The 20292-nt window shown below is 45.8% G+C and overlaps 1 protein-coding gene across 3 annotated transcripts in view; it reads left to right on the top strand.

The window, feature by feature from the left end:
- RYR3 (ryanodine receptor 3) overlaps window positions 1-20292 on the top strand; it is a 557501-nt gene that overhangs the window by 487164 nt on the left and 50045 nt on the right. For 2 of the 3 annotated variants that reach the window (XM_082842048.1, XM_082842047.1), the window contains exons 66-71: window positions 2280-2600; window positions 4835-5075; window positions 11866-11953; window positions 12049-12141; window positions 16821-16835; window positions 19618-19788. In XM_082842048.1, the coding sequence (XP_082698174.1) occupies window positions 2280-2600; window positions 4835-5075; window positions 11866-11953; window positions 12049-12141; window positions 16821-16835; window positions 19618-19788 (929 nt within the window). The remainder of the gene's footprint in view (window positions 1-2279; window positions 2601-4834; window positions 5076-11865; window positions 11954-12048; window positions 12142-16820; window positions 16836-19617; window positions 19789-20292) is intronic. The other variant, XM_082842046.1, reaches the window with a different exon arrangement.

Here is a 20292-nt window from a genome sequence, read left to right as displayed (position 1 = left end):
CATTCTGCGGGTTTATTATGTGGCATTTGAAGAACAAAACAACACGTACATCACAAATGTTTCTTCCCCTCGAGGACCAATTACATATAAATAACTTTTAAAGGTCATTGTAATGACTCCAGTGAAGCAACCTCAAGCAGCTCTGTGTTTCTCTTAGGTAGGAAAAAAAAGTGTCCATGATGATGTATTCTCTGTGTGACATTTAAACACACACACGCCCCGAGCCTTCTCACGTATAATTTTACAGCAAACAGTTGTAAACTTCAGTTGCATCTGTGGCAGTTGGCATTGTTCTGTGTGCAGAGCTTGACGGTAGAATGTTTGACTGTACTGTTCGTACCTATTGATTCTGACACTGTATGTGTCAAACGATTTTGTTCGTGAGAGTCTCCGCAGACGCCCATGGTGATGTCACCCCCGATTCTTGCTGCTCTGCAGCAAGGTACAGGCTGGACTTGTTCTCTGCAAATGACCAGCATTGGCAGTGGATGGTGTCTAACCTGTATAATTCCCTTACGCTGTAAATCATAGGAGTTCGATGTTCTTTGGCTTTCATGCTACTAGTCCTTTTGAATTGTCTGGATTTAAAGGACACTGGTTCACTCCTAACTTCCAAGGAAGAGAGATCTGTAGCCTTCTACCTGCCAAAAGGCCATACCGATAGCAACAGAAAATCACAGTTAGGGAAAGGGTGTTAGCACCTCACAGGGCCTGCTCCGTAGCAGGGAGGCTCTTCCGAATCGTCCATCACTGTGCAGCTGCACACCATCTCCTAGAACCACTTGTAACAGCTACCGATTCATTGTCTCCAAGGCAGCCAGGATTATTCTGGATCTCTGCTCCAGGCAGGACAATTATGACAGAAATCAAGACAGTCCCTTCAATTGGCCAATATTCCTAAAAGCCAAGGAATTTGCTGTGGCCTCTTATTCATTAATACTTCCATTCCTATGGACTTAAAATCTAGAGAAGAGAGAGACTTCACACCAGCAGTAACCCCGTGGCAAAGGGCCTGCAGGCACAACCCAGTTCACTAAACGTCACATTTTATTTGAAGTTTCTGCTTTGTCCTTTGAAATTCATGAGAACTTTACACTTTACTCCTAATATCAAAAAGAATTTCCTCAAATCTTCTAGTGGATCTAATAGGCTCCACTAGTGGATCTAAAATGCACCACATTTTCCTGTTGCTCCTCTGACTCCCTAGCCCCCCTGGTGTCTGATGCTTCGGCCCCACTGTGAGAAGTTTGGCCTGTGGGTGGAGTCTGCAATGAGCTGCCTCCCAGGCCCAGGTGGACCCTGGGGGCTATGACATAAATGGACGCTCTGCAGAGCTTCCGGCTTGTGCTTCTGTTCAACCATGCCCCGCCCTGCCACTCAGAGCCCTTGTTTTCGTCTCACCCGTCAGGAACCTCAGGATGTTTCTGGTCTCTCCTCCTGTCTTGGAGGGAAAGAGTGTCTTTTGCCTTAAGAAGAACAAGACACATATCCCCTTGGCTTCTTCTTTTTGCTATTCTTGTATCTGACAACGTTTAACATTGAACACTGTCATCATCTCATCCTGTCTGTCCTCGTTCAGTGAAGTGGCCTCAGTCACTCAGCGTGAGGAAGAGATAGGGCTGACTCACTATTCCTTGCACATAAACCTTCAGAAACAAAAAGGTTTAAGCGAATGACAAGAGGTCTTGGCAAAGGTTCCTTCAGGTCATCAATAACTTCTTTTGTAAATGCAGAAATCAATGTATGTGCAAAGTTTTCTTCCCCGAGATTTCAACTGGATGGAAGGTGTTGTCTCTGGTCCAGCTGAAAGAATCTCTGATGCAAGATGTTTCTTTTTCCTTTTTGAAACAGTACAGACATGATCCAGGTGACCCAACCACAAATTGGCAACTCAACACCGATGGGTTGCTTTTCTCCTAGCCCTGCCTTTCCTGCATGCACTGAGGCCAAGATGGAGAAGCAAGAGACTGACTGTATCACAGAGAAGTCTTATGAAATGTCCCTCGGCCATGTCTCTGTTATGCTCCTCTAAGATTCAGTTTAAGTGTTCTAACCTGAATATGACACCTAGAAGATAACCCAGCCTCTGGAAGCTTCAGTCTTTACAAAGGCAGCAGGAGAGCAAAAGCTCCCCTGTATCCGGAGCTGACTTGTTTGAGGCTCTGGGGTGGAAAATTATGTCTAAAGACCAAAGGAGGGGTGGACAGAGAGAGAGAAGGTCGCACTATTTGTGCTTTTGAATTACTGTCCCTTTATTCTTCCTGTACCCTCTCGGTCAGTTCTGGGGATGCCAGACACGGTGGAGGAGATGTGCCCTGACATCCCCCAGCTGGAAGCCCTGATGAAGGAAATCAACGACCTGGCCGAGTCAGGGGCCCGGTACACGGAGATGCCCCACGTCATCGAGGTGATCTTGCCCATGCTCTGCAACTACCTGTCCTACTGGTGGGAGCGGGGGCCTGAGCACCTGCCCCCCAGCACAGGGCCCTGGTGCACCAAGGTCACCTCTGAACACCTCAGTGTCATCCTGGGCAACATTCTGAAAATCATCAACAACAACCTGGGCATCGATGAGGCCTCCTGGATGAAGCGCATTGCAGGTACCACACATGCCTTTCCTCCCCGGCCCCAGCACCAAGACGCCGGGACTCTCTTTTCTTCTCTTAGTCTATCTTTAAGCTATTCCCCCTCCCCGCACTTAGTTATTTAACAGTGAAAAGAATTGACTTATTCCCCTGTAGAGCTTCCTGGAGCAAATGCTCCTGCCTAACTCCCCAAGTAATCCAGGTCCCTCGAATCTCCAGGAAGCCCTTCTTGATAAACTCTACCCAACTCCCATGATCATTGCTTATTTGCTTTTGGTACTTAAGAATTCCATTTGCTCCTACAGTAATAATTGTGCATATTTTCTCGGTAAGTGATCCTGCGTGTTTTCCACACGTACAAAACTCACTCCCATCTGGGCTGTACTGTAAGTTTCTAGCATTTGTATTTCATTTTATGCTTCCTAAGATGCTCTCTAACTTAGGTTCACAGTAGCCTCACTAGGAGTTCCGTCTTGTCTTGTATTCCTCCTTGCATGCAGTAGGCTCTTAATGAATGTTGTTAGCTGATTTTCTGCTCCTGAAACAACTCCAAAAGAGGAGAGCCTTGGAAAATTAGTAACCACACTTTCCACAGTCAGGAAACCATGAGTATTTTAGTGTCCTCTGTCAGAGTAGAGCTGAGAAGACAGAAGCTAAAGCAAAGTCATTGCCTTTGATGGACCTGCGGTTTTGATGGACCATAGCTGTTTCACCCCTGCAATCTCCTAACCATACAACACAGCGGTGGGATCAGTGGTAGCTATTAGCTTCCTGGACATGAGTAGAAATGAGTAGATATTCCAAGGAAGAAAACTTCTACCACCTTCCTGTCTCTGAAATGAACTTCAAATTATAAATACTTCGGGTACTGATGGCTCCTAGACAGTATAGACCTCTGGGAACATATGAGTAGATAAAGTTGGCATTCCTTTCTTACCTAGTAGCCCAGGAATATTGTTAACCCTAAGGCAATTTGTTGAGGAGCTCTAATTTCTAAATCTGGATTAAGGGAAGGAAGGTAATGGAAGGATGGACTCCCTTAGCTTCCCCAGAGGTGCAGTGGAAAGATGTCACAGCACCCTGATGGGAACTGAACGTGACCTGTTATTTCACAGGTGAACCCATATCTCATTCAGTTAGGCTGCTTCATTCCTGGTGCCTGAACAGAGTCCATTTTAAATAGCAACCTCAAACCAGCCATATCTAGAACAGCCGTTCCGATTGCAGATCCAGGGCAGAAATGCAGCCCGGTGAAGGCTGGAGTGTGAAACGTGGAGTTTCCACCTGTTGGTTAATGCTTCTCAGCAGAGAACTGTTTTCGCCTTCTCTTTCTAAAACAGCCGTATTTATGAAAGCAAAAAATAAGGTAAAGTGAGATTAAAAAGAAAAAGTGCTGGATTATAGGCTGTTTCTAGTCGAAACGCCCTACGTGAAAGAACCTTTGAAATACACAAAATACGCAATCAGTGCACTTCGTGAATGGTTCATGACTCTTGAGAATTTTATTTCACTTATCTTTAAATAATTACTCTGATTCTCATCTTTATTATGGATTAGACCCATAGGATATTCCATTTAAGAAACTCGATGAGACATGTAAGTTTTATCTTTCTCTTCAAGAAGGCTGGAACCATAGTCCCAGGTCCCACTGATTGCTTGTTTCTGCTCATCGACTTCTAGTGGCCACCCCAGTCTGCCTCTCAGTTTATTATAGATGATAGAAGTTTCTCTGCTTTTCTCAGGGCCCAGAGGAGTCCCCAGGCAGTAGGTTGGCAGTTCTCAAGTCCTGGGGGCTGAGAACTGTGGTTGGGTCCGTATATTTTTAACAAGAGATTTTTCTATAAACCAGAAAACGTAGTATTGAGTGGCTACTCTTGACTCAGCACCGTGTTGGTTATTATGAATAAAAGGTTCATAATCTCGCTAGTGAGCCAAAACCAACATGAATGTACTCTAAAATGAAACCAGACAGCCTGTCATGAAGAGCTCAGAGGTATAGCAAGCAGCATACGTGAAACGTTAAAGGGTGGCAAGGTTTCCCCATGGCCTAGAGAAGCAGAACAGGAATAGCGACCTTCTCCTGTAGCTCCACCCCCACCCCCAGCAACTGAGGCTTCACGAGATGGAAGGGCAAGTGCTATCCTGAGTTGACGGCTTTTCGCAGCCTCACCTTTGAGTATCCCTTCTTTCCTTTCATCGATTGTCATAACATGCAAAATGAGGGGGAGGCCCTTTGTTTGCAAACACAGTGTATGCCCAGCCAATCATCGGCAAAGCCAGGGCGGACCTGCTAAGAAGCCACTTCATCCCAACTCTGGAGAAGCTGAAGAAGAAGGCTGTGAAGACCGTGCAGGAAGAGGAACAGCTGAAAGCCGACAGCAAAGGGGACGCCCAGGAGGCAGAGCTCCTCATTCTGGATGAGTTTGCCGTCCTCTGCAGAGACCTGTATGCCTTCTACCCCATGCTGATCCGCTACGTGGACAACAACAGGTACGGAGGAGGCCTAGGCAAGTCCCCAGGATGGAGAGACGGTATTGGGTTTTGTTACAGGTGAGAGAGGGAGGTCACAGCTGCCACCACCAGTGCCCCTCCCCCACAGAATCCCCAGTGTGGGACCTCTGGGCAACGCTCTCCTTGGCCAGTGATTCTACATGATCAGTGGCATGGCCACCCCTTCCGTCTTCACAGGCCACCACAGGGAAGAGGGAGTTAGTCGAATAAGGGCAGCAGCGACCCACTTCTGCCCCTCTGCTGCTCTGTCACACATTCATTCAACAGACATTACCGACTGGGTGTCAGGCACTGTTGTAGGCATTAGGGGACAAGAGAGAACAAAACAGAAAGAGATGTTGGCCCAGGGAGCTTTCATTCCGGCAGGAGAGTGGGGCTAGCAGACAATAAGCAAAACAAATACTTGCATGTTTACAATATACTTACTTATACACTTATAGATCTACTTATACACTTTACTTATAATTTACTTATCTAAGTAAATTATACAAGCAAAGTAAAGGGAATTAAGAGTGCCAGGGTGGCAGTTTTAAAAGAATGTTAACTGAGAAAGCGACATTTGAACACTGACCCGAAGGAGATGAGGTCGGGAACCGTGCAGGTCTGGGGAAGGGTTATGTTCCCAGGAAAAGGAAACATCTGGTGCAAGCCCCGAGGAAGGGGTGTGCGTTGGGATGTTCAGGGCATCACGAGGAGGCCAGTACAGCTGGAGAAGAGTGAGGGGCCAGGAAAGCAGGAGGAGGCGTCCGAGAAGCCATCTTCTCTCCACGGGGCCGAGCGAGATGAGCATTTGGTGCAGGTTTGAAGATAAGCTGTGATGTGATCTGACTCAGTCTTTGACCGCTGTGGTGAGGGATCAGGGCAAATAAGGAAGTGAGCAGACCGGCTGAGAGGCTCACGGTGACCCAGTCAAGAGCTGAGGGTGCAGAGCAGACTAGTGGTGCCAGGACTGGGGCAGAGGATGGGGCTGGGGTTTCCTTTCAGAGTCCTGAAAATGTTCTGAAACTAGGAGTGATGGTTGTACTAAATGTTGCTAATGAGTAATTTTATGTTACGTATATCTTACCATAATTAAAAAGAAAAAAACAAAGAGTTGGTGGTGGCTGGGACCAGGCTGGTAGCAATGAAGGTTGACAGAAGATGTCAGATTCTGGGCCTGTGTTAAAGGTAGAGCCCTTGGGACTGCAGATTGGGAATAAGAGAAAAGAGGGGAGTCAAAGATGATTCTGGGCAAATGGAAGGATGGAGTTCCCAGCAGTTGAGTTGGGGAGGATTGTGGATACAGAAGTTTTTTTAGGGCAAGATCAGGATATCACTTTCAGTCGTGTTAAATTTGAGTTTCCTCTTCAATACAAAAATGAAAATGTTGAGTGGGCGGTTGAATGTATGAGTCCAGAGTTCAGGAGGGAGGTCTGGTGTAGACATGAGAGTTTGAGAGTCTTCCATACGTTGATATGTGGTCTTTGAGCGACATGAGACTGGATGAGATAAGTCAAGGCTTGAGAGGGAGAGAGTTGAGTTCTAAGGACTGAGCCCATGTGCTCAGGTCAGGCAGAAGAGAAGGAACCCGTGAGAGAAACTGAGAGGGAGCCACCAGTGAGATAGGAGGAAACCAACAGAATGTTGTGTCCTGGATGCCAACTTCACAAGGAATTTCCAGGAAGAAAGAATGATGAATGAAGGTTATTGGTGACCTTGACAAGAGCAGCTTCAATGGAGCGATGGAGATGAGGACCTCTTTGGAGTAGGTTGGAAGAGAATGGGAGAAAAGAACTTGGAGATAGCAGTACAGACAACTTATTCAAGGAGTTTTACTATAAAGGGGAACAGAGAAACGGGCTGCTAGCTGGGGGAAGAAGTAGGCTCAAGAGGAGAGTTTTTAAGATAGAGAAGGTGCTTGGAGGTTTGAGGAGGAAGGAGGCAGCGCCCAGGGAGAGTGGGAGAGCAGGTGGACCAGGGAAGTGGGTGGGATCGCCGGGCAGCATGCAGGGCCCCACTGGAGATCTGCGCTCGTGAATTGAAAGTGGGACCCATTGGCAAGTCGTGTTTTTCTCCAGCCAGTTTGGCTGCCAGGTACAGGCCCAGACTGGGAAGAGAGTTGGATTTAACCAGGGTTGGGGCTTTGCAAAATGAGTGTGACAAAGAAAAATGGGTTAGGGAGTTGAGGGTGCATATTATAGGGTAATTCTAAAGATTGGCCATGGGATTTAAGCTGGATGAGGGGGAAATGAAGGCATAGGAGCCTAATGTTCATGAACAGGCAAAGGAACAAAGGACTGTAGGTCCCAGTGGAAGGCAAAGACCAAATAGGTGTCTTTCTTATACCACACCCTCTTAAAGTTTAGAGGCCTAAACTGTAAGTTTGGGAAGGTTTAATTTTCAAATACTCCATTGTAGTTACTGAAAAGACCTAGGGATATTGGGGGGAACGTTGCTGACCTTTTGAGTGTTATGCCATTCTGTCATGGGCAAGGAATACGTCTGGATATGCCCATTTTAGCATTTATTTCATAAGGTAAATTGTACTTACTGTTTAAAATATTTACTTAAGATTACTTATATTTAGCTTTACAAAATAAACATCTTACACACACTATATATAAGTGTGTGTGTGTGTGTGTGTGTGTGTGTGTGTGTGTGTATGAAATTCCTTACCTATCTGTGGGGAATTTTACTCACTGTCTCAAAAGAAATCCTGCTTTCAGGGTCATCATTTTAGTCATTTCTGATAACATAATTATGTTAGCAGGTTAGCGAAGGAATTTGTCAGAGTTTGAGGTGAAAACAGCAATGAAAGTAGAGTAAGGTTGCCCCTGGAATAGCTCTTTAACTGCATTTGTCACTATTGACAATCAAGATGCAAGATAGAGTGTGTTTCACTTACACATTGTTTGACAGTTGCTAAAAATGGCAATGTCAGAGAGTCTTTGAGATCATCACTAATTCATTCATCCCCACTTTTCAACCCTTTCTTCCCTGAACACCAGGGAGCATTATGGCCATCTGAGCCTCACTTAGAAATACTTCCTTCCTGTGTGTGTGCCTTTACCTCCTTCAAGTTCTTTCTTCACCCAAAAGAATTGGCTGGCTTGGAAGCACGGGATTGTGGAGTTGGCAGGAATAATAGAGGCCAGCTCATCTTACCTCTAACTGGGTGAATCAATATCCCCTTCCCTTTTCCTAGCGGTGCATTTCCTGCCTGATTGTCCACCACGGTTATGGATGACAGGTGCAGCCATACTGTGCGTGCCTTCCCATTCTCGTTTCGGACGGTTAAAGCCATTTTGGTTCGACTCTTTCTCGTTCATTTTTTTTCTTCCAGTTTTATTGAGATATAATTGACACACAGCCCTCTGTAAGGGTAAGGTATACAACAGAACGATTCGACTTATATACATCATGAAATGCTTAGAATAAGTTTAGCGAACATCCATCACCTCACACAGATACAAAATATAAGACACGAAAAAGTATTTTTTCCTTGTGATGAGGACTCTTGGGATTTACGCTCTTAACTTTCATGTATAACATACAGCGTTGATTAGATTAATCATGTTGCACCTTACACCCCCTAGGACTTACTTATCTTATAACTGGAAGTTTATACCTTTAACCACCTTCATCCAATTCCCCTTCCCCCCACTCTGAACCGTTTTTGAGTTCAGATCTGTATCTCCTGTCAACTCTGATTTTGCTCTCTAGAGCCATGCAAAACTACTCCAATCTCTCTTGTGGCAGCTCTTTAAACACTGAAGAGAGCCATCTTGTCCTGTCCTCCCCTGTTTTCTCTCGTCATATTAAACCTTTGGACTTCCTTCAGCCCTGTCACAGCAGTGTTCCAAGTCTCTTCGACAGCTGAAACAGTCTTCTGAAGAGAAGCTTCTGTGGGTCAGTGTTGAACCTGAAGCTGACCCAGAATAAGCAAGAGCTCCCAGCGTGCTGTGGTCCGAGCAGGGCGAATCAGGGTTCCATGTCCTCATGCCGGGAGATTATACATCAGCATAGGTTCAACAAACCTCTCTACACAAGGCAGCAGCGCCTCAGCCTCCTTTCTGGAAATCAGACGCGCTCTGAACAGAAACGACCAACTTTAAATAGTACGATTTTGGGTGAAAACCCATCTCGCAGACTGTTGAAGGGAATCCAAGTGAATCCTGTGTGGTGACCACCTCGGGCTGTATCCTCTACAAGAGGCTCAGGAACAAGGCAGAGATAAGCTCTTACCTCTTAGTCAGACAACTGGGCAGTGAATATAGGAACATGGCTTTACTTTCTTTCAAAACCTGATAACTGGCTTTACTTTCTTCAAAAACCTGTTAAGTTGTCATTTTGACAATAGCAGTCTAACTCTCCTTTATTCTCCTGCCTTTTGTTTCTGTTTTGCCTCTAAACCCAACTGTCTTCCCCACCTACAGCTTTGCATTTCCCAGCTGCCTTTTGGCAGCATGCAGAGCAGATGATATAAGAAACCCACAGGTTGGTTAAGTACCTCCAAAAGGATCAAATGTCTGAATGTTGAGAAAGGTCTGAGTTCTGTGGAAGGCTGGGAGCAGGGAGGAGAAGAGTCTGGTTGCATCATTTGGGAGTAGGACATATACGGGCAAGTTGGAGAGGCAAGGTCAGGTTCTTCTGTCCTCCTGCAAATACTGACTTAATCTGGTTTGAGAGGTGCAGAGAGTTTACGTGCCTGGGGGAAAACACTTAACGGTGGGTTCATGTGTACCCACCATTCTGAACCTGAAGAAGGAACCTCACTAAAGACAAAGAGTAAAAATCTGCCTCTTGGAAGAAGGGTGTTGAAAACAAAATTCATTCAGCTGAAACTGCATTCCCATATGAAGGCAAAGGTATGCAAAGCCTCTTTCTCCTGTGAGCAAATGTTTACCTGAGATTTTGTTTTCAGTGTTCCTGCGACTCACACTGGCGGTGGCTGTGCTTTTCCTGGGCGGGATAGGATGTGACCCCTTGCCTCTTCCCACTCAAGGCACAGTACAAGCCTATAAAGCACATTTAAACCAAAACGCTGCAGAAGGAACAGCTGGCGGCTCTGATAAAACCTGACACTTGACCCTGAAAAAGCGCTCCTGAAAAATCAATATGAAAGAAATCAAAAAGCATTACCAGTCTCAAGCCTCGAGTTTGGATTGCATTTGGCTTCTAGTGACGGATACCTTACAGAGTGGCTTAAATTAGAAGTTAAATCTCACACGTGAAGGAAGTCCAGAGAGAGCCAGTCCATGGCCAGTATCGCTGCTCTTCGTTAGAAACTCTCACCACTCTGTCTTTCTGTCCTCAACATTGGTGTCCATGTTCAAAGTTACTTCAGGTGCAACATGCCAGTTAGAGTTTGAGCTGTCGTGTTTTCATTCCAGAGAGGAAGTAGAAAGGCAAAAGGGCACCTTCAGCTATCTGATCCTTTTTAGAGAGTTTTCCAGAAGGCTCAATCCAACAGCTTCCTCTTCCATCTCATTGATCAGAACTTAGCTCCACGGCTGTCCCTCGGGGGCGGGGGTGGGGGGCGGGGGGCTGGGTAATGTGACCTTCAGCAGGGCACAGTGCCATCCGGAGTAAAATGGGGGTTTGTGCCTAAGGAAGAAGAGGAGAATGAGTGTTGGGCAGACCACCTGTAGTGTCTGCCTATAAAGGAGAGGCTAGTTGAGGTAGAAAACAAGGAGGATTAGACAAAAATGTCCATGAGGCTGGAACTCAGGGCGGGAAGGAATTGAGGAGATGAGAGAGGAATCCAGAGGTGGTCTTGGCCTCATGAGTCTTCACCTTTCTTCCTTAGCCTGGTGCCTTCCGTGAATGGGCAGACGGTACAGGCTGCTCAGAGCAATTCAGTCTGATGTCCCAGGGCTTAGGGAACTGGCTTTTTGATAGCTATTACCATGCATACAACCAAGGGACATTAGGTTTTTTAGACCATTCATGACAGCCCCAAAGTTTTCTTTAAGAAAGACGATAGACAATTTAATTTCTAATGTGTTACTTTATGCAGATATTTACTCACCCAGCCATTTCAAAATATAATTCAAATGCACAAGATAGGGGCAAGATAACTTTTAGGAAATGACTGAATTCTACTGCAATTGAGCCTTCTTGCCGCCACTGTGAAATTTCTTAACCTAGCCTAGTATTTTTTTTTTTAATGAGTAATGCCTATTTGTAGGGAATTTGCAAACCATTTCAAAGGGCATAGGAGGTGTTTGGTCTCTGCCTATACACTTTATATAACAGTTAAAAAAATTTATTGTCTTACAGGTTTCATTCATAAAAGTGGCTTTGAAAGGAAAACGGGCAAGGCCTGAAATGTTTATAGAGTGCTCACAATTTCAGAGGTTTGACAAGATTAGATGTCATACTGACCAAGACTTTCCTAGTCTCGCTAGACTTGAGGATTAAAGGAGGCCTGTCCCAAAACTTAGAATGTAACCTTCATCACCTCTTCAGTTTAAAGGAAAACAAAACCTTACCTTTGACCATTTTGAAATGTTGATTTCTGACATCTGTTTGCTAAGAGAATCCTGGAATCCTTTGGTAACATGGAAATGATTATTGCAGGTCTTCAAAAATACCTACAACAATTGCACGCCTATATCTAAGCATGCAAGGAATATATTGATATTTAGTCTCTCTGAAGATTGCCTTCTATGGGAATGCAATTTTATCCGGATAAATGTGTGCATCTGGTGTCGGTATAATTTTTAGAGTGTGACTCTTTCAATCATTGCTGAATTCCACATGCATATTCACTTATCTTTCACCTCAGATCTAACTGGCTCAAAAGCCCCGATGCTGACTCTGACCAGCTCTTCCGCATGGTGGCAGAGGTCTTCATCCTGTGGTGTAAATCTCACGTAAGCACACGTGGGGGCCCTGGATTTAGCGTTGGTGGTGAAAGGTACACCTCAACTTTCTTGTAACGTTTGCTTTTTTATTTCCCCCCACTTAGAACTTCAAGAGGGAAGAGCAAAATTTTGTGATTCAGAACGAAATTAATAATTTGGCATTTTTAACTGGAGACAGCAAAAGCAAGATGTCAAAAGTAAGTCCATAGAAATCAACTCCAAAGACTCTCCAACCTTGACCTAAGCTACATGTCTTGGGTGTATGAAGGGATTAGCTCCTACTGCGTTTAGGTCAAACAACAGAAACCAACAGGTCCACTGTTCTTTCTTTGAGAATGAGCCAGAAGAAACTGCTCTCAAATAAGCATGGTCATCACATTTTATGAATAAGTAGTTGCTTTGTGCATCAAAAAGTTTAAGTTTCAAGACTTGCCTAAGGCCTTCGAGAGGTCTCCGAAACAAAAGCTGCTGTTACTCGTTTTAAAGTAGAACTACTTGCTGTGTAGAAAAGCTACAAAAATACATGTGCCTAGAGCCACCTTTTAATTAGCTGTGAGGACATTGCCTTGTTTTGAAGATTTCGTAGACACATATTCTTACAGTGCACTTGTTTTCTTCCTATCTTGAACATCTAGTAGCTGCTTTATTTCAGCTGTGCTGACCTCTTAATGCCTTCTGTTTATTTTCCACGTGAGTTGCATTCAGAAACCCAAACATTTGTCCATCCCCCTGCAGGGAAATGTTTGAAAGAGGGCGTTCCAAAGATCTGTCTGAAAACAGAGTCACCTACAGGGAGGGTGTCGCAGTATTGAATACAGGAGGGGCAGCCGGCCTCCGGGTTCCCCCTGAGTCAGCTCTGCACAGTGAGGTTTTGCTGTCTTTATTGGAGAGAATTCTCAGATGCACTCCTTTAGGTGTACACACAAAAACAAGGCTTACTTAAATGTGCTGTTTCGTTCCCGGCTGTCATGGCTTACCTGGACTCTCTTCCCCTGAGAAGCGTGCCTGGGTGAGGGTTGACTGTACTGTCACGTATAAGAGACATGTGACACCTGAGATGTGCATCTCTCTCACTGCTGGTACAGTGCTGCCTCTGAGGACCAGGAAGGTGGAGTGTGCACGGGAACCCCTCAGAAGTGAGAACCAGTTCTGGAAAGATGACAGTCGCGGGTTTGTAGCAAAGCTCTTGGGGCAACCTTCCAAATAACCATTTGGGATAGAAGACCTTTGTATGCAGAGCTGCAGACCAGGGGCCACCAAAAGTGAAAACTTCAACACCCAAAACTTCACCAAGCGTGCCTAGCTCTGGTCAGCTGCAATCACTCTGAACTTTCCATCCCTTCCATCTTTAAGCTATGTTGACATTAACACTTCTTCCAGCATCCAAAATTTGATTCTTAGAGTTTAGAATCTGGTATGCGCTGTTTGGTAAAGTTTGATAAATAGATCTGTGCACATACAATGTAGAGAGATTAGGTGTATATATATTCACATTCAAGAGGAATCTTTGCTGCAAAGGAAGCTTACTTAAGGTGCATCCTTTTGTGCTCTGGATAATTTTTATTTGATTTTCCAAAGTTTATTTTGCATTTGACTTTTGGCATACACAGCAGCTCATGTGAGGTACAGGAGGAAGGATATTTTCAGACTCCTGATCCCTGGATATCTATCCCTAAGTTCCCTCTGAAGGGTCTTCTTACAGCCATTACAGTGTCTCGTTTGACCCTGTCCACCTACCGAAAGTCACTGAATCCCAGACAGATTCCTTGCTACCTTCAACTTGGGGTAGATCTTTTGGCTTTTGACTGAACCAGCTAGCATCCATTGTTATTGTCAGCGGATGGCAAAAAAAGCAAAGAAAATGATTCTGGTACAAGGATTTGGATCCCCGATGAGCAGAAATGGCAAAGATAATCTCAGCCCTCTGGTGATGAATGGCTACTCAGGGTCCTTGGGTTTATACTTGGAAAGAGAAGAGGTGACAAAGAATGATGTTTCAAAACTAACCTGCTAACAAACTAACCTGACATTGTTCATTCACATCACTGAACGAGGAAAGGGGTATGTTAGTCTTGTCAGAGGATGAGCGTATTCAGAACCTGTGCATCTTTCCTGCTGGTAAGGTTAGTCCATAGGAGCAGATGCTTTCATTTCATTTCCATTGACATTGTATGCCAGTTTTTTCTGAGATGTGTTGGAGAGGGTCAAAGTTACAGTGTAGTGGATGTAAGGACACTCCCTAGATGTTAAATAATATTTGCTGTGCTTCTCAGGGTAACAGATATTCATATTGTTCCTGTGGCCTCAGTTGAGGCACAAAGTGTAGTAGCAAACAGGACTAGAGCCTGAAAGGAAGCGAAGTCCCACTCTTGGCCCAGCTGCTCGGTATAGGTATGGCCTTGCATCGTTCACTTACCTTCTCGGGGCCCCAGTTTACCAATCTGTAGAATGGGCTTGAGCTTACTGCCTGACTTCTCCGAGCTCTACTAGTAGGCCCTGTTGGAAAGTCAGTTTTAAATGCATCTCTAGAATTGAATAATGTTACATAAATGCAGCACATTATTTCAGACAGAGAGATATCATACCTCCAATAAACAGCAACTCATAGCCATTTCTGGTATTTTTTGGATGTAGAACTACATATTGCGAGGATGGGGAGGGGGTATTCTCTTTATTATCAGCTGAATCCCCATTGCCTTTGCCTCCCTGAAATTACATGTTCTCTCTGCTACCTGATCTGCATGGTCACCTGTGCTTGCTTTTATCTGCACTCATAATTGAATTCTGGTGTTGTATAAATGAAGTTGGCCTCCGTGCATATGGCAGAGATATGTGTGCTGGAATGCTGCACGCCCACACACACTGCACATGCCATTGCAGATGGAAAGGAAGTGGAAAAAATAAACAGTGGGCCACACTGTTCTTACTTGATTAATTGAAGGTCAGTTCAAAGATGTGTCCTTCTTTCCAGCAGCTAAAGCACATTTTGTGGAGAGCTCATTGTATTGTATTTTGTTTGTATAACACCAGTTTGCAAATACATGTTCAGCAATACATAACTAAGCTGAGCACGGTGTTTTTTGTTTTGTTTTTAAACTCGTTTTGTTTTCTGGAAAAATGGCAGCAGCTTCCTCAGAGGGGAATGGTAAGTTAGAATGTGTTTAGCCCAAGAAATGCCAGTTCCTTGACCAAGATTATAAACAGTAAAAGAGTTGTGATGCAGCACATGTTAGAGTGCCTCGTGTAAAGCCGCCCCACCCCATGAGCGTGATTTCAGTGTATTGGAAAAGGGCAGGGAGGAGTTGAGAAGACACCTTTATGCTTGTCCAGGGTGTTCAGAATGACGTGTGTGACTTTGTTTGCTTCTTCTTCCCATCCGCCTAGCTGCTCACTCTCCTCTCTCTCATTCCCTCCACCCCCCCCCCACCTTTTTTCACTTTCATTTGTATTCCCTTTGCTCTTGCACTTGTGTAGTTCAAGTGCTCTCTCTCCCTCTGCCCCCCTCCCCCGTCTCTTCTCTCTCCCCCTTCCTGTTCCCTCTCTCTCTTCTTCTCCCTGTCTTTCCCCCTCCCCCTCCCCCATTCACTTCGTCTCTCTGTCTCCCATCCCCTCCCCCCTTCTCTCTACCATTCCCTCCTCTACCCTTCCCTGTTCTCTTACTGCCCTCCCTCCTCCTTTGATGCCTCTCTCTCTCTCTTTCTCTCTGTCTCACTCTCCTTCTCCCTCTTGCTCTCTCATTCTCAGACTGGCTTCTGGACATTCACCTTTCCCTCTACCATCTAATGTTGGGTTGACTGGTCTCTACTTCCCTTACCCTCTCAGTGGGGATGAGCACTTCAGATGGCACAGCTCTGCCCTTGTTCCGAAGCCTCCCCGTGTGCTGTCTCAACACAGCACACCACCTACCGTGTGCTGTGTCCTCCTCCAACTCCTTTTCCCTTAAGAGTCTCTGTTTTTTAAAGTTCACACATAAATTGTCTATTTGGTCATAAACTATTGGTGATAAGGTGTGGGGAAATGAAATGATTTTGAAGGTATAGGAATTTCTAGATTTCTGTTTTGGAAATAAAAAGTTTCAGCTAACATTTAAAAGATGCATAAATAGATCGATAGATAAATACATATTTACATACACACATAAATAAAAGCATTTCCAGCATTAGGGAAATGCATTGAGTTAACTAATCCTAGCAATATGTGAAGAAAAGAATAAAATTAGAACCTATAGCGTGTAGGAGCCTTTGACCTAAGGTATATTTAAAGGTCACAGCACAGAAGGGAGATTCCTCATCCTTTGGGCTCTGGGGTGATCCTGAACCACCTTGGATATTCCTAGAGTACATTTTTTAGAAACTTTTTTTAGGGGAAGCACACACATGGCCCCTTAGTTCAGTTCTCCCTACTCTTTTTGTAACCACAGATCTTCTGGAGGTGATAATGTGGTGGGTGGAAGGAAAAAAGAAAATTGGGGTCTTTGGTTACATGACAGATTGTCTGCATCCCACCCAGGTGCCAGGAGGGAGGTGGGAGGGGGGGAAAGGCATGAGATCTAAGAGTTCACTTGGGTGGCCAGATCTGAAGACCACCAGGGTCTGAGGGTCACACACTCTGGAAGGCTGGTCTCTGATGACCTTGCCCCAGGGATGCACTGCTTGGTCTGGGTGTAAGTCCTTTTGATCCAATTAACCTCCATCCTAACCTCCCACCCGCTCTTCATGCTGTGCTCAACCGGCTTCCAGAGCCGTTGGTTTTCTATTGTGTTGGCAGAGGAATGGGGGTGAAAGAGCTGTGACTAACATGTGGTGCCTTGTGTCTTGGACCCCTGCTTTCACTGACTGACTTCTCCTTGTTTCTTTTCTCTTGTCTTTCCACACAGGCCATGCAAGTAAAGGTACAGGTCAAATGCATGACGTGTCTTTTCTGTCCTAGTATTAGAGGTGCCAGGCTCTGGCCACCCTCTGCACTGTGATCACCGTGGGGGTGGTACAGAATGGATCTTCCCACCTGGAGGTCCCCAGGGCCTGCTTCAGGGAAGACAACTGCCTGTCAAAGAGTGAATGTAGGCCCTACCCACCCTCGGAATGGGGAAGCCGGGGGAAGCCAGCCAAGCCTCGCCCTGTCCGAGGTCTCCTTGCTATCTCTGCTCCCTTCCCCAGCTGCCCACTCTGCAGCCAGCATACTAACAGATAGGGACGCTGGCTGGGGCTGAGAGCTGGGAGACTCACTCCTCTTATCTGCCATTAGTGATCTCAGCCCTTGCACACTATACATGTCTGCCTCTTGTGCAAGGCTCTTATGAGTCAAAGAGAGTTTTCCAAGGACTAAAGTCAAGGATTTGGAATCAGCAGCAAGGATTGGAAATAGCCATGAGTTTTTGCATAACATGTGCACACAGTGGAATAAACCCTGGGACAATTTTCTAGTAACCTATGCAGGTTATTGCTTGGAAATATTTCTCTATGCCTCCATTGATGCGTGTCTGCTGCCACTTGTCCCAAGCCCTCTGCACTCAGGTCTGTAGCAGAGACAGGGAGATGTGCAGGAACCAGGTCATGTGCAGCTCTTAGTTAGAAAAGGAAAATGGAGCCATGGCCAGGTAGATGTCGGCCTGGATGTTGGCCCAGACTCTTAACTGCTGTGTGACCTTGGAAAAATCACTTAACTGCTCTGAACATCATGTTCCCCTTTATAAAACTGACCGGGTATCTCAGCCTTGTTGGGAGGATTAGAAATGCTTTATTTAAGTAGCAGGCACGTTGGAGCCACGTCATATATTTAGCATTTGTAGTTAGAACAACATGAGATTGGCCAAATAAAATAGTGAGCAAGAAATTATTTAAATTGCATATCAAATCCACAGAGTTCTATGTTGCATACTTCCTTGATTGTATCCTGCATGTTACTATTTACCTCTTACATTTATATGTAATGTATATGTAACAATACCTCATAATTTATATTCACAAAACTGGGTTCTATCCTCTATGGACAATCTGAGGATAGAACCTCACAAATTACCCTTACAATTTTCAAAGGTAATTTAGACTTTAAATGAGTTCTGCGTTAGGCACAACCTTTAGAATTCTCTACCTGATAGAACATCTAAGGAACCCAGCGAGCACTCGGTAAATGATAGAGCTCTTGAGGTCTTTGTGTGAATCAGCCGTCCACTGTGTGTCTAGAACATAAGACACTGTGTATCTTGCCTGTCTGTCTCACATCCCCCTCCCTCCTCATGTTTCTCACTGCCGCCTCCCACTGCTGTCCTGGATCTGACCTGTTGTTTTGGAGCACGAGGCACAAGTCGAGTCGTCTGGCAGTATTTGGTCAGACTGGGTTTTGCTGGCCAGGGATTTCACTGTGGTTTCTGTGGTGTAACCACCCGAAGGTTTAGCCACCACAAGCTGGGTAGAAGAAGTCGCCACTATTTTAAGAGTGTCCATTAATAATTATGAACTTCCTTCACACTTTGGGAAGTAATTTAAAGAGATCAGCCCCAAGACGGTGTGAATTCTGACCATACTTAATCTTCTCTCAGAAAGCCAGTCCTTCACAAAACAAATTCTGTTCCAGCCCAGGGCCCCAGGTCTTACAAGCCAGTTTCAGAGGAGGCATCTGGACTCTCCCCTGCTCCCAGAGCCTTATGTGTTTGGGTTGTTGTGAAGCACAGCGTGACCGCCTGGATGCTGCAAACACTTGAAGGCCCTCATAAAGCAAAAGTTTTAATGAGCCCCGATTCTCCCCTGTCATGGTCCCTGACTTCATTCTCTGCCTCTGGCCACCCAGCCCTTCCTCACTTCCAGCAAGAGCCCACTCAGCTGAGGCAGGGTCCAGCAAATGACGTACCACGTGGGCCGCTTTGCTCTTTTGGAACCTGACTCGGGAAAATCGGGTCACCGCAGAGCCTTGTTTTGCTGAGCCCACCCATACCCGCCTCGTGCTGTGGGCGCAGAGGGTCCTCAGCTGGCTGCCTGGGGCTGCCATAGCCTAGTGCATTGGCCTCTTCTCTCAAACCTCCCACTTCATTGGATGAACGCTCCCAGAAAGGGGTGAGAAAGTGTAACCAGAAGAGGGCAGGCTGCCCCAGACTTGGGGCGTTCCCTCACTTGTCTGCACTGTTTCTCCTAACTCTGTCCCAACCAGATGCCAAAGCAGCCCTACCTACTCGGGGGTTCCCCTTTTCCTGCAGGAACGTGTGCTGCCCTGAGCAGAGGCTGAGTGGGATGCAGGTGCTCCCAAAAGGCTCGCTTCAGCCCTGGCCACCAGCAGTTGTTCTAGGGTAGATGCTCTTTCACTTGTTTACTGCCGCCCAGCATCAGGATTCCCAGTTCTTCTCTGCAGTCATTTTGTCAGTTATCGAATCATTCTTTTAGTAGAAACACCAGTTTGTTCATACTGCGCAGATGTCAGCGAACAGAGACCGTGGGTGTCCGTGGTGTGTGTCTGGTCACGTGGTTCCGTGAGCATGTGCACAAGCAGAGGGCTCAGGGTCAGGGCCGGTCTTGAAGGGCCACCTGGTTGTCTTTGTTTCATACGTTTCTTTACCGTCCTCTGAAATGTTTAATAGAAAGGCCCACCCTGTACTGATGGGACCACAGGAGGCAGGCTGCCTCCAAGGTGAGGCGGTGCCCTTCAGAGTCACTCAACCCGTTTGTTTCAACCTCATCTCCTAGTCTGGAGGACAGGACCAGGAGAGGAAGAAGACGAAGCGGAGGGGGGACTTGTATTCCATCCAGACCTCCCTCATCGTGGCTGCACTCAAGAAAATGCTGCCCATTGGTTTGAATATGTGCACCCCAGGCGATCAGGAGCTGATCTCCCTCGCAAAATCACGGTACAGCTATGTAAGTCGCCCATCTGCTTTGGTGGAGCATGTAATACAGGTGGTGGTGATCAGTGCTCAACCCCTAAAGGATTTGTCCTTCTTCCCTGGAGACCAATGGACACAGAGGTGCCAAGGTGCACAGAGGCAACGCACCATCATCTTTTTTTCTTTTTTTTAATTTACCATTTTTATATATATATATATATATCTTTTTAAATTTATTTTATTTTTGGCTGCATTGGGTCTTCGTTGCCGCACCTGGGCTTTCTCTAGTTGTGGCGAGTGGGGGCTACTCTTCGTTTCGGTGCTTGGGCTTCTCATTGTGGTGGCTTCTCTTGTGTGGAGCACGGAATCTAGGCACACGGGCTTCAGTAGTTGTGGCACGCGGGCTCAGTAGCTGTAGCTCGTGGGCTCTAGAGTACAGGCTCAGTAGTTGTGGCACATGGGCTTAGTTGCTTTGCAGCATGTGGGATCTTCCTGGACCAGGGCTCAAACCCGTGTCCCCTGCATTGGCAGGCGGATT

The sequence above is a fragment of the Leucopleurus acutus genome (genome assembly GCF_964270905.1).
Source record: "Leucopleurus acutus genome assembly, chromosome: 1".
Classification (NCBI taxonomy): domain Eukaryota; kingdom Metazoa; phylum Chordata; class Mammalia; order Artiodactyla; family Delphinidae; genus Leucopleurus; species Leucopleurus acutus.
This window is presented reverse-complemented; position numbering and strand designations above follow the sequence as displayed.